General features: G+C 34.0%; 2 protein-coding genes across 2 annotated transcripts in view; one reads left to right on the top strand and one right to left on the bottom strand.

Annotated features, from left to right (window-relative positions):
* The window catches only part of LOC136036868 (uncharacterized), a 17,704-nt gene extending 12,475 nt beyond the window's left edge, over positions 1 to 5,229 (top strand). Inside the window, exons 2-3 of the mRNA XM_065719199.1 lie at positions 653 to 818; positions 5,010 to 5,229. Of these exons, the coding sequence (XP_065575271.1) occupies positions 653 to 818; positions 5,010 to 5,160 (317 nt within the window). The 3' untranslated portion in view covers positions 5,161 to 5,229. The remainder of the gene's footprint in view (positions 1 to 652; positions 819 to 5,009) is intronic.
* A 3,685-nt stretch (positions 5,230 to 8,914) lies between these two features.
* LOC136037343 (succinate--CoA ligase [ADP-forming] subunit beta, mitochondrial-like) overlaps positions 8,915 to 14,873 on the bottom strand; it is a gene marked incomplete in the record, with an annotated part of 168,344 nt that continues 162,385 nt past the window's right edge. Inside the window, 1 exon segment of the mRNA XM_065720015.1 lies at positions 8,915 to 9,185. Within this exon segment, the coding sequence (XP_065576087.1) occupies positions 9,021 to 9,185 (165 nt within the window).

Genomic DNA, 14,873 nt, shown 5'->3' with positions numbered 1-14,873 from the left:
AAAGAGGGATAAACGCCCTAATATCAAGGATAATTCTATTTTGCTGTGGAAAGCAAACTCTCTTTACAAAAAAATTAACAGTACAACTGCTATTTACTTCAAAAAGGGTAAAAAGTTAGACAGAAAATGGATTCATAATTGGGCAGTGACTTGACCGGATAATTGCATGCTGTAAAATCCCCTAAAAACGGCTTATCATATGTATCTAAATTCTTAATAAATGTCCTATTTTTGCCAGAAATCCCAAGAAACCATGTTAAAATTAAACATTTCACAAAATTTCGGGGGGGGGGGGCGGGCCCGAAGGCCCCTCCTGCGTACGTGCCAGTATCAAAGATAATCTACATCACTAATTGTAACTAGTAAAATTTTGTGCCCATTTTATAATGGTTTTAAAAGTAATGAGTCCTCAAATAAAAAAGAAAAACTTTTTATTTTATATGTAAAAACAAATGAGTGGTATCTTGAAATTATTTTGTGATGATTGGAAAATTGGAAAACAGGGGAAAGGTGGCCATATTGCACCTTATTAGGTTTAAAAAAAGGAAACAAAAAAATCGGTGTTGCCTAACAAAGGAAATTTGGTTTTGAAGCTCATTCTCTTTACTGAAAACTTTCTTTTCTAAGATATGGTTTTATTTCTCTCATTCAGAGAATGATAGCAAGCACCAATCACTGCTGGAAATATTAATGGCGTTGGACGAGGAACTTAGAAAACACCAAGCCAGTGAAGTTGAATGTGCAGAAAGTTTCATCTGTGAAGTTTATCTACAGAAGTTAAATAGTAAAGTAGTGTCACTTATGGAAAATATGCTAAAGTAAGTCTTTATTAAAAAATTTAAATATTTTAACAAAATCATTATCAAAAGTATAATCTTTAGTAAAATTTAAGATAAGAAAATTTTAATAACCGTAATACTAAAATAAAATAAAACCGTAATACGTAAATTATTAATTACTAAAATAAAAGCGTACTAATAAAATGATACTGGGACCATACTACAACAACTACGAAAGGCCCCGTGAAAATAATATTTTACTAATATAAAGAATTAGCTAGCACTAATTTAGCCAGTTAGAATTGTTTATAACTTCATACGCCAATTTCTCACCGCCAATCAGAAAATTCTTAGAATAATCTGATTGGCTTAAATTAGCGCTAGCTACATCTCGGTAAATTGAAATCTCATGTGTATGAGCCTGAAGTGTTTTTGATTATTTGAACTTGCCCACTAAGTTCGATCCCAGAAATAATCTAATAATCGTAATTCGAAATAGTAATAATTGCAAACAAGAAGCACCAACGTATTTTCCACCTTCGGCGTCGGTCAGCAGCAAGGTTACCTCCCGGTGAGAAAAAATCACAAGATTTTTGAGATTTTTTTGGTTGATTTTCTTGAATAATCAACTGATTTATGTGATGGACGAAATTACCATTTATTTACCGAATTTAGCGCTCAGTTTTAAGTGCTAGGATAGCTACGATTACGAATACAGGCTTATTAAACGGTTACGAGTACGGACTTATTTAATGGGACATATTAAATAGACTTTTTGCATAATACGTTTTATTTTGTATATTTGCTGTTGGTGGAGACAAGAGAGTTTGTTACTGTCCCTGAAACAAAATCACGTGATTCAAATGAAACTTTTCATACTTACTTTGGAATGCAATGAAGTTTTCCACGGCTTGATCTTTTTGGCAATTTTAAGAAATATTTTCATATGAATAAAGGCTGAACGAATTTATTTTTATTGAAGTAAGATCAAATCTGCCAATTCCTCTACTGTATATTGAAACCGTGATGAACTTACGTCCACCTTACCACGTCTATTAATATTGAAAATAAATAGTTTATGGAGAAAATAGTCATTTGTTTAGCTTAAAGTAAGGTGTTTTTACTTAAAATATATAAATAAATAAATAAATAAGCACTACTTGTTCTTTTAGGCTATATGGGAGGAGTGTTGAATTTATCTCTAATTCAATACATTTAGTAATATACTTTAAACTACTATACAAAATTTCAAAAATGCAATCTGGTTTTATAAAGCACTCATACGTAATGCGGAATAATCTTTTGATTTCTTTCCCCGATTTCTTAAGTTTCAGACCGAACACAGTCAAAAATGCTACGCAAACTGCGGGACTAAATAAACCAGATAATAAATTTCAGGTTAATCTAAAAGTAACAACAGAAAAACATAATGTTACGCTTTTATTTTTTTTGAAGCAACAAAACCCAAATTTGGAAAAGAAAATCAGCGTAAAGTATTTTTAGACTTCAGTGACGAGAATCTGCATCACGAGCAAAATTAAACGGTGAAAATTGTGTTATTATGTGCTATACATTAACATAAACAAGAGCCAAAAGCTTCCGAAGATTGTCCTTTTTGGCCGACCGTGTGGGGCTATACGGAAAGCAGGTCGTCCTTGTCTGGGTTGGGAGGATGTCATAATTAAAGATTTAAAGGAAATGGGAACTTCCTGGGAGGGTGTGAAGAGGGAGGCTTTAAATAGATTAGGTTGGAGGAGGAGCGTGCGTAGCTGTATTGGCCTCAGGCGGCTTGGTGCTGCAATGAGTTACTAGTAGTAGTAGTAAAAGCTCATGTGGCAATTGTGACGAGGTCGGAACTTAAAATTAGACTCGGTATTAGAGATGTCGATTTCATAGTCCTAGCAGGTCAAGAAGCAACGAACTCGCCAAGCCACTAAAAATCCCTCCAACTCCCCCAAAGAGATCGGATCCGGTTATATCAATCCCGCAACTATTACTTGTGCTTACTCTCGAACTCCCCCAAAGAGAGCAGATCCGGTCAGGTTATGTCAATCACGTATCTAGAAGTTGTGCTTATCCTTCCCATTAAGTTTCATCCCGATCTCTCCACTCTAAGCTTTTACCAAGATTTCCGAAACGACTACTATGAAGTCTACTTTTGCAGGTCCCTGACATCTGTATAATTTTTCATCGTCCTACCACGTCCAGAAGCACCAAACTCGCCAAAGCACTAGGAATCCCCCCCCACTCCCCAAAGAGAGCAGGTCCGGTCAAGTTGTGTCAATCACGTGTCTAGGACTTATGCTTATTCTTTTCACCAAGTTTCATCCCGATCTCTCCAGTCTTAGCGTTTTCCAATATTTCCGGTTTCCTTCTCCAAATCCCCGAATGTCACCGGATCTAGTCGAGATTTCAAAAAAGAGCTCTGAGACACGAGATCCTTCTAAATATAAAATTGTTCGTAATTTAAAAATACCTCATTTTTTTTATTTTTCCGGATTACTGAATTATGCCCCCCTCCTTCAAAGAGCGCGGATCCAGTCTGGTTATTCCAATCACAAATCTAGGACTTGTACTTATTCTTCCCACCAAGTTTCACCCCGATCCCTCCACTCTAAAAGTTGTCCAAGACTTCCCGTTCCCCCCTCCAATTTCACCAGATCCGTTCGGGAAATAAAATAAGAGCTCTGAGGCACGAAATCCTTCTAAATATCAAATATCATTAAGATCAGATCACCAGTTCGTGAGTTAAAAAACCTCATTTTTCCGAAACCACCCCCCCCCCCAATTCCCCAAAGAGAGTGGATCCGGTTTGGTTATGTCAATCACCTAGCTAGGACATGTGCTCATTGTTCCCACCAAGTTTCATCCTGACCTCTCCACTTTAAGCGTTTTCGAAGATTTCTGGTTTCCCCCTCCAATGTCACTAAATCCGGTCGGAATTTAAAATAAGAGGTCTGAGACATGAGGTTCTTCTAAATATCAAATGTCGTGAAGATCTGATTACCCATTCATAATTTAAAAACGCATCAATTTTTCGACTGCGGATCCGTTCTGGCTATGTCAATCATGTATCTAGGACTTGTGCTCATTCTTCCCACCAAGTTTCATCCCGATCTCTCCACTCTAAGCGTTTTTCAAGATTTGCAGTTTTCCCCTCCAACTCCCCCCAGTGTCAACAGATCCGGTCGGGATTTAATACAAAGGTTCTGAGACACGAGACCCTTCTAAATATTGAATGTCATTAAGATCCGATCACCCGTTCGTAAGTCAAAAATACCTCATTTTTCTAATTTATCCGAATTACCCGTTCCTCCACTCCCCCCCCCAGATGGTCGAATCGAGGCAACGACTATTTTGATTTAATCTGGTCTAGTCCCTGATACGCCTGCCAACTTTCGTCGTCCTAGCTTATCTGGAAGTGCCCAAACTAGCAAGATCAGGGCTGACAGACAGACAGACCGACGGACAGAAATTGCGATCGCTATATGTCACTTGGTAAATAGCAAGTGCCATAAAAAGGGTTCTTCAAAAACCCAGTCGTAAATATTTTTTTCCTCTTTATCCCAAAGATAAAAAAAAACATTAAATAAATCAACTGAGCCGCAATTTTAATATTGGCTTCAAATGCTTCAAGATCTTAAAAAAATAAGAGCAAAGTAAAAAAAAGAACAAAAAAAGTAAAAAAATTTAGATGCAGCTCTTCTTATCTTGTTCTCAAAAACCATTATTTTTGTATTATATTGTTATATATTTTTAGACATGTTGTATTATATTATTTTCTTTTTTGTATTTTTACTTTTATGCATTTTATTACGCTGTCGCATAATTTCCTTTCCTTTTTGTCAATTGTCTTATCATTTTTTTTTTATCTAAAAACTGTTTTGATGCACAGTGGCGGTTTTTGCACCCGGGGCAAAATTTTGACTAGCGTCCCCTCCATGTCTCCCAAAAATTTCCAGGCCAAATTTTCATTCATTAACAAAGTTTTTCCAACTGCACCCTCTACTCTATTTTAATAAAAATAAAATTTCAAAAACTACAAAATGATTATAATCACTACCTTTGAAATTTTTCGCCCTTAAAATCTAGCGTCCAGGGCAAGTTCCCCCTCTATCCCCCCTAAAACTACCTCTGTTAATACCAGAATTTTCCATTCTGTCTTGTAATCTTTAAAAAAAACGCAACTTATGTAATATTTATGTATTAATATCGAATTTTTGTCAACAGAAAAGGAAACAGTGAAGACAATAACTTGGAAATGACTGGAGAAGCAGCGGAGAAGATTCTAAGATACACAGAGGCTGCTGAAAGAGGGCGGAGAGGAAAGAATTGTAAACAGCTTTATCAAGGCTGCAAAAAAGTGCTAAAGGTATCTTGAGCAGGATTTAATATTTTGCGATTAATTATGTTTAGTTCGAAAAAGGAAATAAAAGTTATTTCAGGCTTACTTTTTCATATTAGACCAGGAATTGTAGCTTTTATTTCGAATGGTATTTATGTAGTTTGACTGAATGCATAATAATTGTAGCTAAAACATATTTCATACAGACCCACTATACTTTACCCGCTCCCCCTAATATGCAAATATATAGCCCGAATTATATAAGTTCAATGCATTCTGTCACCCGTTTTTGTCTTTGTGGCTATGAAACGTGTTTTTGATTCTAAATAGTTTGGTAAGTATTTGTGTACAAGCTATTCTTGTACTTGTACAAAACACTTTCTAAGAAGAAAGTGTTTTTGAAGTGCATCTTGAGCATTTAAGTACAAAGAACATCAAAATCAAAATCTGAAAATTGTCATCTCCTAAAATTTGTCTTGGTTGTTTCAAAATTATGAAGTTTTTAGGGCAATGCCATATTTCTGTCAGTATTGCCACGGTAAACAGCGACAATAGATAAGCAAGACTATTTAGTCTACTTTGACAATGCTTTTCAACCGTGAAATATTCAACAAAAGCACACCAGTTATTTGAAATCATTGGAAATGACCAAAAACTGTTTGTGAAGCCAAAAATCAAAGAGTGTATATTACATACATTTTTTTTTCATAATGAATATAATCCTCAAAATTTCCTGATTTGTACAAATTCACCTATATTTTTCGTTCTCACCGATGTGTTGCTGTTTTCGATTTTTCTAACACAGAAAAACAGTCATCCTTAGAAATGAAGTCAAGCGTATGTGCCCGGTATACGAAATTATTCTTAAAATAGCAGCACAAATCGCCTGTAATATTGGTATTATTTTAAAGCTAAAAGTATTTTGAGCTGGTTTAACCTCCAGACAATGTATTTTCCTCTAGTACCTCTTATTTTACTGTTCTTCAATTCGGTTCAGTTCAACAAGGGCAACAAGAGAACTGTTCCTGATTAAGTCTCTTAAGGTCAGGACCAGATCCAAAACCAGTGAGGGAGGTAAAGTAAGACCTAATATTCATATCACTAGAAGATGAGCCAGAACAAATTCTCAAGCCTCAACCGAACCCAGTCAGGAGTAACAATTTATGTCTTAGCAATACCAGTTTGGAGTCAGGGACTAATTTTGCCTCTGTGGAAGAGGGGGAAGGACAATCCTTGTTTCTTGTCACCTAAACTTTTTTCAGAACGTTATTGGTCTTAATATCAGGAGAGCAAGAAATAGCGTCATTTTGTTCTTTTGGACTTGGGGACATTCCAATCTCTGTAGGGGTTGGGGAGGGAGGTTCCAAAATCCTTGTTCTCAACGTGTCTACCAGACGTCAGGTGCCAACGAAACTTGGCTAGGAATGAAAGCTAGAGTCCTATTTGTGCTTTTTGATGTTTGAGCACTATCCAATCTCTGCACACAGGAAAGGGTTCCTAAATTCTTTTCACGCCTTTCTGGGGAATATTTACCAGATACATCCTTGTTCTAGGGAGGCTTCACCATTATTGACATCACAGCCTCTGGGGGAATGGGTTTTCTTATAAAAATAAAGAAGAAGAAGAAATAAGGTAAACGATCCTAGATTTGTCGATGGCAGGGAGAGGGTGCTGAATTCTTGTAACCAGAAAAACTTCCAGAATGAATTTTTAAGTTTTAACACGACTGAGTGGGTAATGAGAGCTGGTTTCCAAGATAAGCCTTTCTAGTTTCTGGAAATGATCAGACATATGTAGGGAGGTTTCTAAATTCCATGTCGTCAGGACATCTACCAGAAGGGGTTGTTCAATCTAAACCAAACTAGAGAGAGGACAACCGATATTTTGGTGGGTCCGAGACCAGTCTGAATTCTGTAAGGGAAGGGGAATTATATTTAAAGTGTAGTCGCAAGGATATTTACTATAATTAATTGCTGGATCTCAATCGAAATTAGGTGAAAAAAAAACAAAACAGTTTCCTTTTCAAAGTCCGGAAGTGATTATACCTATGTGGCAGGGGACGAAAACGGACACCTAAATTCTTGTCATATACACTTCTACCAGAAATGGGCACCCTATCCAAGCCACTCTTGGTGGGAAGACGAGCCACGCTCATTCTGCATGTTTGTAAGGTCTTTAGGTAATCCAGCTTCTTTGACAAAAGGGGGAGTAAAGATATCCAAATCAATTTTTAGTAGCTTAAGACTACATATTTATCATTTGCATCAATAAGAATAGCCTCTTCAAATATTGAATGAAAACTAAATTTAGCAGGGATTAGCAGTAAAGACCATTGATGCGCCTTGAAAGGGCTTAAGTTCCAATCAAAGGACGTTATCGCTTGTCTTGCTACAAGCTATGATTATGGGTCAGGAAAGCTGCAATAGTTCACTAGGCCTTAGCACCACAGGTAACTTACCATGTAGTTATATGAAACGCTTCTCATTATCCACAGAAAATGTAGTTAGGGCTGGGAATCGAGTGGGATTAATTTTTTCTGCTTTATCCGACTTTTAGTTTATGCCATGACCATCGTATGTTCTATGTCTCTTAAAAATGTCTATTTTTTATTTAGAAATATTGTAGAAGTGCAAAGAAAGAAAAAAGAAAGAAAGACATAGATGGAGGGAGGGAGAGGGAGAGAGAGAGAGAGAGAGAGAGAGAGAGAGAGAGAGAGAGAGAGGAGAGAGAGAGAGAGAGAGAGAGAGAGAGAGAGAGAGAGAGAGAGAGAGAGAGTGAGAGAGAGAGAGAGAGAGAGAGAGAGAGAGAGAGAGAGAGAGAGAGAGAGAGAGAGAGAGAGAGAGAGAGAGAGAGAGAGAGAGAGAGAGAGAGAGAGAGAGGAGAGAGAGAGAGAGAGGAGAGAGAGAGAGAGAAAGAGAGATTGTCTCCCAAAGTCTGACAAAGCGATTTGTCAGAGAGAGAGAGAAAGAGAGAGAGAGAGAGAGAGAGACAGAGAGAAAGATAGAGAGAGAGAAAGAGAGAGAGAAAAAAAAAGAGAAAGAGAGATTGTCTCCTAAAGTCTGACAAAGCGATTTTCTAAACCAAAATTTTGCACAAAAAAGATAAAATACATGAACTAACTTAATCAACACAATTAAAGAGAAATTCGCAAAAAAAGAAAAACAGAAACATTTCTTTGTTTAAATAAAATTTCACACCAATTGACTTTGGAATAGCTTTACGACATATCTTTGCAACATTTAAGTATCTACGATATATCTTGAAATGTTTATGAGCCTGATATTTTTATAACGATTAAGTGGACTTATCTTTAGATCATTTAAGTATCTAAGACATATCTCTAAACCTAAGAAACATCTTTACCATATTTAAGTGCTTAAGACACATCTTTTAACATTTAAGTGTTTAAGATATATATTTAGAAAATTTAAGTACTTTAAGACATATGTTTATGATGTGCTTAAGACATATCTTTATAAGATTTAATAACTTAAGGCATATCCTTATAGCAGTTAAGTATTTAAAAAATATTTTTATAACAGTTCAGTGCTTAAGACATGTCTTTAGAACACTTAAATACTACAAACAAATTTTTAGAACTTTTAAGTCCTTAAGAAATATCTTTAGATGATTTAAGTGCTTAAGACATATTTTGGAACAACAAAGCACCGAAAATTTATCTTGACTGAAAAAGCTTTTTTCTCTAAGAATCAAGAAAAAGTAAAAAACCATTCTTGAGCTTATTAAATAACAGCTAATTAAAGCTAATGAGCTAATTCAATAACACGAACAGGGGGACTCTACTTTAATGAAATAACAGATCTATACACAATAATGGACATTAAAATTTTATATTTGTATTTATGTTAAATGGGAACCTATGACGGTGAACAAGATCACATCGGAATCTCGAACTTGACATCAAGCTGTGCTTGCTTTGCCAGACTGACTATGTTCGATAATTTAACAACTAGGCGTGCTGCTTCTTCCAAATTGTCACAGGGTAAAATCTTCATCGCCGAATTGGCGATAAAGACCTTAGCGTCATCTACGTTTGTTCCCTATAAAAAAATGGAAACGGTTACCGAGTTAAATCAACATTCACGGTAGATGGAAAGTATTTTGTACATAAGCAGCTAATTAATAGAAAAAAAAATCATCCTTGATAAAATACAGTGCTGTTGAACGATATCAACCAATAAATTTCCAAGTTTGGGTGGCAAAGTATTCTAAAAATAAAATAGAATAATTCGTTTTAAATTAATTCTTTATGTTACTTAATTCATTTTAATATAGTTTTGATACAAAATACATTTTATAGGCTAAGATTCCCACATGTTGATTATACTGTTTCTTCTTTTAAATAATTTTATGAAAGCCGAATATATATACTTATTTATCAATACCAAGTATCTACATTTTGTTTATCTACATACCTAAACCTTATTATTGATCTACACTTTATCTAAGTCTACGGCATCTTTATTATATTTAGTCAAGAGGTAAAGTTTAGATGCTGTTACTGCATGGGTGACAGCGATACACCTCTCCGTAATTTCCTAATTGAAACTGAAATCAAAAACCTTCAAATAAGACAGTTTGTGTTAAAGTATATAAAAGAAAATATCTCAACAGGTCCTATTTATAAAACAATTAACTATTTTAGCTTCATTTGTCATAGGTCTAGTGAAAATATTTTAAATTTCGCTTTGGCTGAAAAAAAAAAAAAAACAAAAATCATGAAACAAAGAATCTTGTCTTTGTCATCGATCTGTGCTTGCTTTGCCATATCAACGCCCAAACTGGCAACAACGCCTAGAGGCGAAGCTACAGTATTTTTATTGGGGGGGGGGGAGAGAGATAATGCTATTGAAGTAGATGCTATTCAAGCGGTAGTAAAGGAAAGTAACTATTTAACAAGCACAATACTTGGTAAATTTAAAAACATTAAGCAATACATTCTAAACAATAAAAACACACCAACAGTCATAAATGTAAGTACTGATGCTTGGATTTTACTAAAATTATAAGCAATGAGTTACTGCACAGTACAGTACAGCGTAAACAAGCTCTCGGGTAAATGTCGTATAAATTTGGCTTTTTTCAGCCAGATTCACAACTAATATTACAGTATATATCCCCCCTCCACTTCCCCCTACTCCCACGCCCAGCACAATATGCTGAATCTCATAATTGAACCAAGCTCCATTCTAATAGCCCCGAGTATCGTGCTATTCGTTTGCACGTAATTTTGATTGGATTTTTACTCTGTAAGATTTAATTTGTTATACTAAGTTATTAATACACATGATTCACTGAAATATTGGTTAATATTTTTAATTGAATTGATTTGTTTGTGAGTTCTCTGATTTTATTAATAAATAGCATTGATATCAGCGAGCCACATAAAGCCGAACAAAAATCACAGGCAGCGCAATAGCGCTGTCTAAGTAAAGATACAGGATAAGTCAAAGTACTAACACAGATTGGGTAACATTATTTTGTGACATATTCCTAATATTTAAATAACGACCGTATTTCAATTTGAAAGTAGTCGAAATCGTTAAAGCTAGAATAATTAACTTATCCGCTGGGCATTGTTTGGCAAAGAATATCCAGAAAATCTGATAAATTCTTGGCATCATCGTGGCAGGAACCTTAAAAAAAATCAAAAATTGCTAGGGATGCCAATTGGTAGCAAAAATTGACTCTTTAGAGTTTGAAAATATCCTTCCCATTTATTTCTTCGTTAAACAAAAAAAAATCTATAAAAGTTATGTAAACATTTTTCTTGTTTAAATCAGAGTATGGGGGGTGTACATTTCTGGAGGGGGTTACCCTGAATACCGTTTTTGTATCTAGAATTGCCTTCACAAGCAAAACTGGCTCTCCTAGTGCTGCACGATAAAATTGATAACAATAGAAAAAGAGAATGGGTTATACCCATTAGAGAATGGATAACAATAGAAAAATATATATATTTTGTTTAAATTCACTTAATTCTATTCTCGGCAGACATTTTGTAAAGCATGCTGATGCAGAGAAAATGTCCCGCAAGTAGCGCTAGCGTTGTGTGAAAGGCGACTAATTTAAGTCATAATTCTTCGCACAATTATGTCAATTCTTTTTTTTAGAACTGGTTAAAAGAAATATTTAGAAAAGCAAAATAGCGAGAAGTCAGCAAGGTATTGTACAAAGAGGCAGTCCTGCATTTGTGGGTTCACATATTATGTGAATGCAGGCATGTGACATAGCATCTGCATGTGCTATGTCACATGCATATGTGAATCACATACTATATGTGAATCCGAAACGTAAGGAATTGAACTATCACCGCTTATTAGGCGTTTCAATGACAAATAAGACAATCGGAGTTTCAATTAAATACAGTTGCTATTAAATAATTAAATAGAGTTGCTCTTTGATTCTCATTGAAGTAACTCAAATAGCTTGCTTTTCCCTACGTGGATAAGTAGCGACAATTGTATTTATTATCATTGGTGGTGGTTTTTATTTGTTTTTAGATTAGTTTTCTTTTAATTTTTTATCTTTTGCTGAGGACGCCTTGCTTGGATACAGGCGAAATATCTGCGTTGTTTTTTAGTCTTTCCTCTCTACTGGCCGTCGTCTCGTTTGAGGTTTTCTTTTTGTAGAGTTTTATCTCTCTTTGTTGTTTATTGTCATGTCTGGCCAGTTCGGCTTAAGAACTTTCATTAATTAAATACAGGAAATAAAAATTAAGACAATTATATGATTTCTGGAGTGGACCACTCTCTACCAAATTTCAACACCAAATTACAGCTGACTTGACCGATCTAGTTATAGTAAAATATCACCATAAAAAGAACTAAGTCTTATTATCTTTTTGAATGATTTTTTTTTCATTCAGGATTTTTTTTTCACTGATTCCATTTTTGCCCTATTTGCAGATGTAGAAGGTGTATCCATTTCCACATTCAAAAGTTTTAAAACAGGAGAATATAATCTAGGACTGATAGATTTTAGTAGGTATAAATACCTTCAATATCAGAGGAAAAACTGACCTGAGAAAATGTGACGAAAATAAAACAAGCATAGAGCCTTTTTTAATTTTACAATTAATTAAGCTTACATTTTTACTTGATAAAAAGGTTTCAAAGGCAGTATATTCGGAAAAATATTAACGTGGAACATATTATGACATGTAATGAAACCCTATTATTTTCGTTTTTCTTGTGTTAAAAACGAGCTTATGTTAATGGAAAAAGGTTACCTGCTCAAGGTAAAGAGCAAATTTGACACTTAAAACGAGTAACAGTTTTAAAGCTACCTAATAAATTACATCTTTTTCCAAATTATTGAGGGGAAACTTTCCACCTACCCCCCTCCCTTAACGACGCCAATGACAATATCTGACAACACCTGACAAGAAACTAAGCCAAGTTCGACGAATGACGCCTTTTTTCCTTGATCTTTGTTTTTTTTTTTTAAACTCCAAAACGGAATTTTCTTGGTCAAACTTGTATTTCTGAGGCGGAAAATTCAAGTGGAAATCTGATAGTGATAACTGGCAAGTGTCAAGCGCTTCCAATTGACAAAATCTAAAGTTTAGACAGTCTTTCTTGATTAGGCGGTTGAACTTCTTAAATAATGCCTTATCTACTTCAATTTCCTAAAGCTTCTTACACATCCAGTAGATGTAGCTGGAAGGATAAAATAGATCATGAATGCAAAAAAACAAAAAAACAAAAAACAAAAAAAAACAGGGAAATGCTAGTTGCTCTTGATTGAAAATTATGAGATAGCCAAAGCCAATTGATTCAAAAGCACCATAAACTATACATTGAGCTTCTCAGTTACAGGACCTGGCTGCAACAAACAATAAATTAAAACTAACCAAAATGAAATAAATTCATTCAAAAATAAAGTCGGTGATCAACACCGATTCGTGCCCGAAATTAAACTTGAAAAATTCATTAAGAGAATTCTACACATCAAAAAGAAAAGATAAGCATCAATTGATTATGGATAATCTTTTCACTTGAGTTAAAATCCATTATAATCTTTTCCGTCGATTAAATTCCAAACATTCTAAAACCGAATAAGATTTACTAAATAAAGTTTTAAGATTAATTATAAATTTGTTAATTTGTCGTTAATCCAAATCATACACAAAATTAAATGCTCATTCTAAGACGTATTTAGATATTCTTCAAATCCAAGGAAAAAAATATGTACCAAATAATTCCAGAAATTCTTTTCATCTGGTGATTCATGGATTAAATTCCAAACTTTCATGATATGAATCTTAATTAAGTAATTAAATTGTTAGATTAAATATAAATTTACTAATCTATCATTAATAAAAGATAAATTCAAATTCAAATTTAAATACATTCATTAATCAAAATGAATTCATGAATTTTCTTATTTAATTTTTTCCCTTGTTATCCTTTTTCCACTGGGTCAATTTGGCCTCAAAAAGGTTCAACTGAAGAATTGTCTGTTCCTTTAGATACAAAATATGACACTCAATCCCACTCATTAATCTAATAAAAAAGGAAGAGAAAGAAAGAGAAACCATTTTTCTTAAGCTTTAAAGCGTAAGAAAGGATAACGCTTATCTTTAATCATTTAGAAGTCTATTTACACTCCCTGTTATATCTGTCTAAGATCTTTCCGTAAATCGATAGGGCAGACTTTCGAAAAGAAAGTAAAATAATACTCAAAAGTGGCATACACTTTTCATTTGACGACAGACGTCCCTTAAAAAAAAAAAAAAAAAAAAAAAAAAAAAAAAAAAAAAAAAAAAAAAAAAAAAAAAAAAAAAAACTTTTCAAGTTCTTTATGAGTCATCGTTTGTCTTGTGGATTTTCCCTGGAATTTCTAATGATTCCTTTTCATAAAGTAAATTTAAGGAATAGGATAAAACTATATACATTTAAAACTAAGTAGTATATATAAAAGAAGGGATAATATTTCAGTCAAAAATTAAATCAAGTTTTTACTTAACTACTTCATAGGCAACTGTTTTATTCAAAATACCAGGGGCATCAGAATAAAAACATTTTTACCCCTGAACTCGTCTTAGGCCTATTCATGCCCGTGAACCACAATTTTCTAATATTTTTTTTCAAAATTAAAATTTTTAAGGGCAACACTACATTTTTATCGGTGTTGCCACGTTCAACCATGAAAATAAATAAGCAAAACTATTTGTTACAAGTGACAACAATCTTCGCCCAAAAATCTTAAAAATCAATACTCTGTTGATTCCCCAATGCCAATTACACTTTTATAGGAAAGCTAAATCTCCTTAATTTGCTTGGTGCCATATATTTTTAGCTTAATTTTTGCTGATTTTTCATCAACCTTTTTTTTTTGATTTGGCAGCCACAACTACAAAAAAGTACGTTTTAGGATATATACGTTATATAAGTTCCATTTAACCAATTCAAACAATCAAATTTCTTTTACTGTGACAGGCAAATGAAGTTGCATTAGTGATTTCTCTATTTAAAAGAGGCACAAAAAAGTAAAATAAAGAAAAATGTACGGAGAATAAAGAGAAAACAAAATAAGTTTCCATCAGAGAAGACTAATTAGATTTTATCAAATATCTTCTCCCAACTAATGAAAAATCCAATGATTTCCCTTATAGGTTGTCATTCTTGTTTTTTTCAAACATAAACCTAAAGGTATTTTCCCCATCTAGGGGTGTAATTTTACCCCCTTCCTGAAAGCGTGCCTGTATAGAACATGGTAAAGAA

This window comes from Artemia franciscana, chromosome 16, assembly GCF_032884065.1.
Source record: "Artemia franciscana chromosome 16, ASM3288406v1, whole genome shotgun sequence".
Taxonomy (NCBI): Eukaryota; Metazoa; Arthropoda; class Branchiopoda; order Anostraca; family Artemiidae; genus Artemia; species Artemia franciscana.
This window is presented reverse-complemented; position numbering and strand designations above follow the sequence as displayed.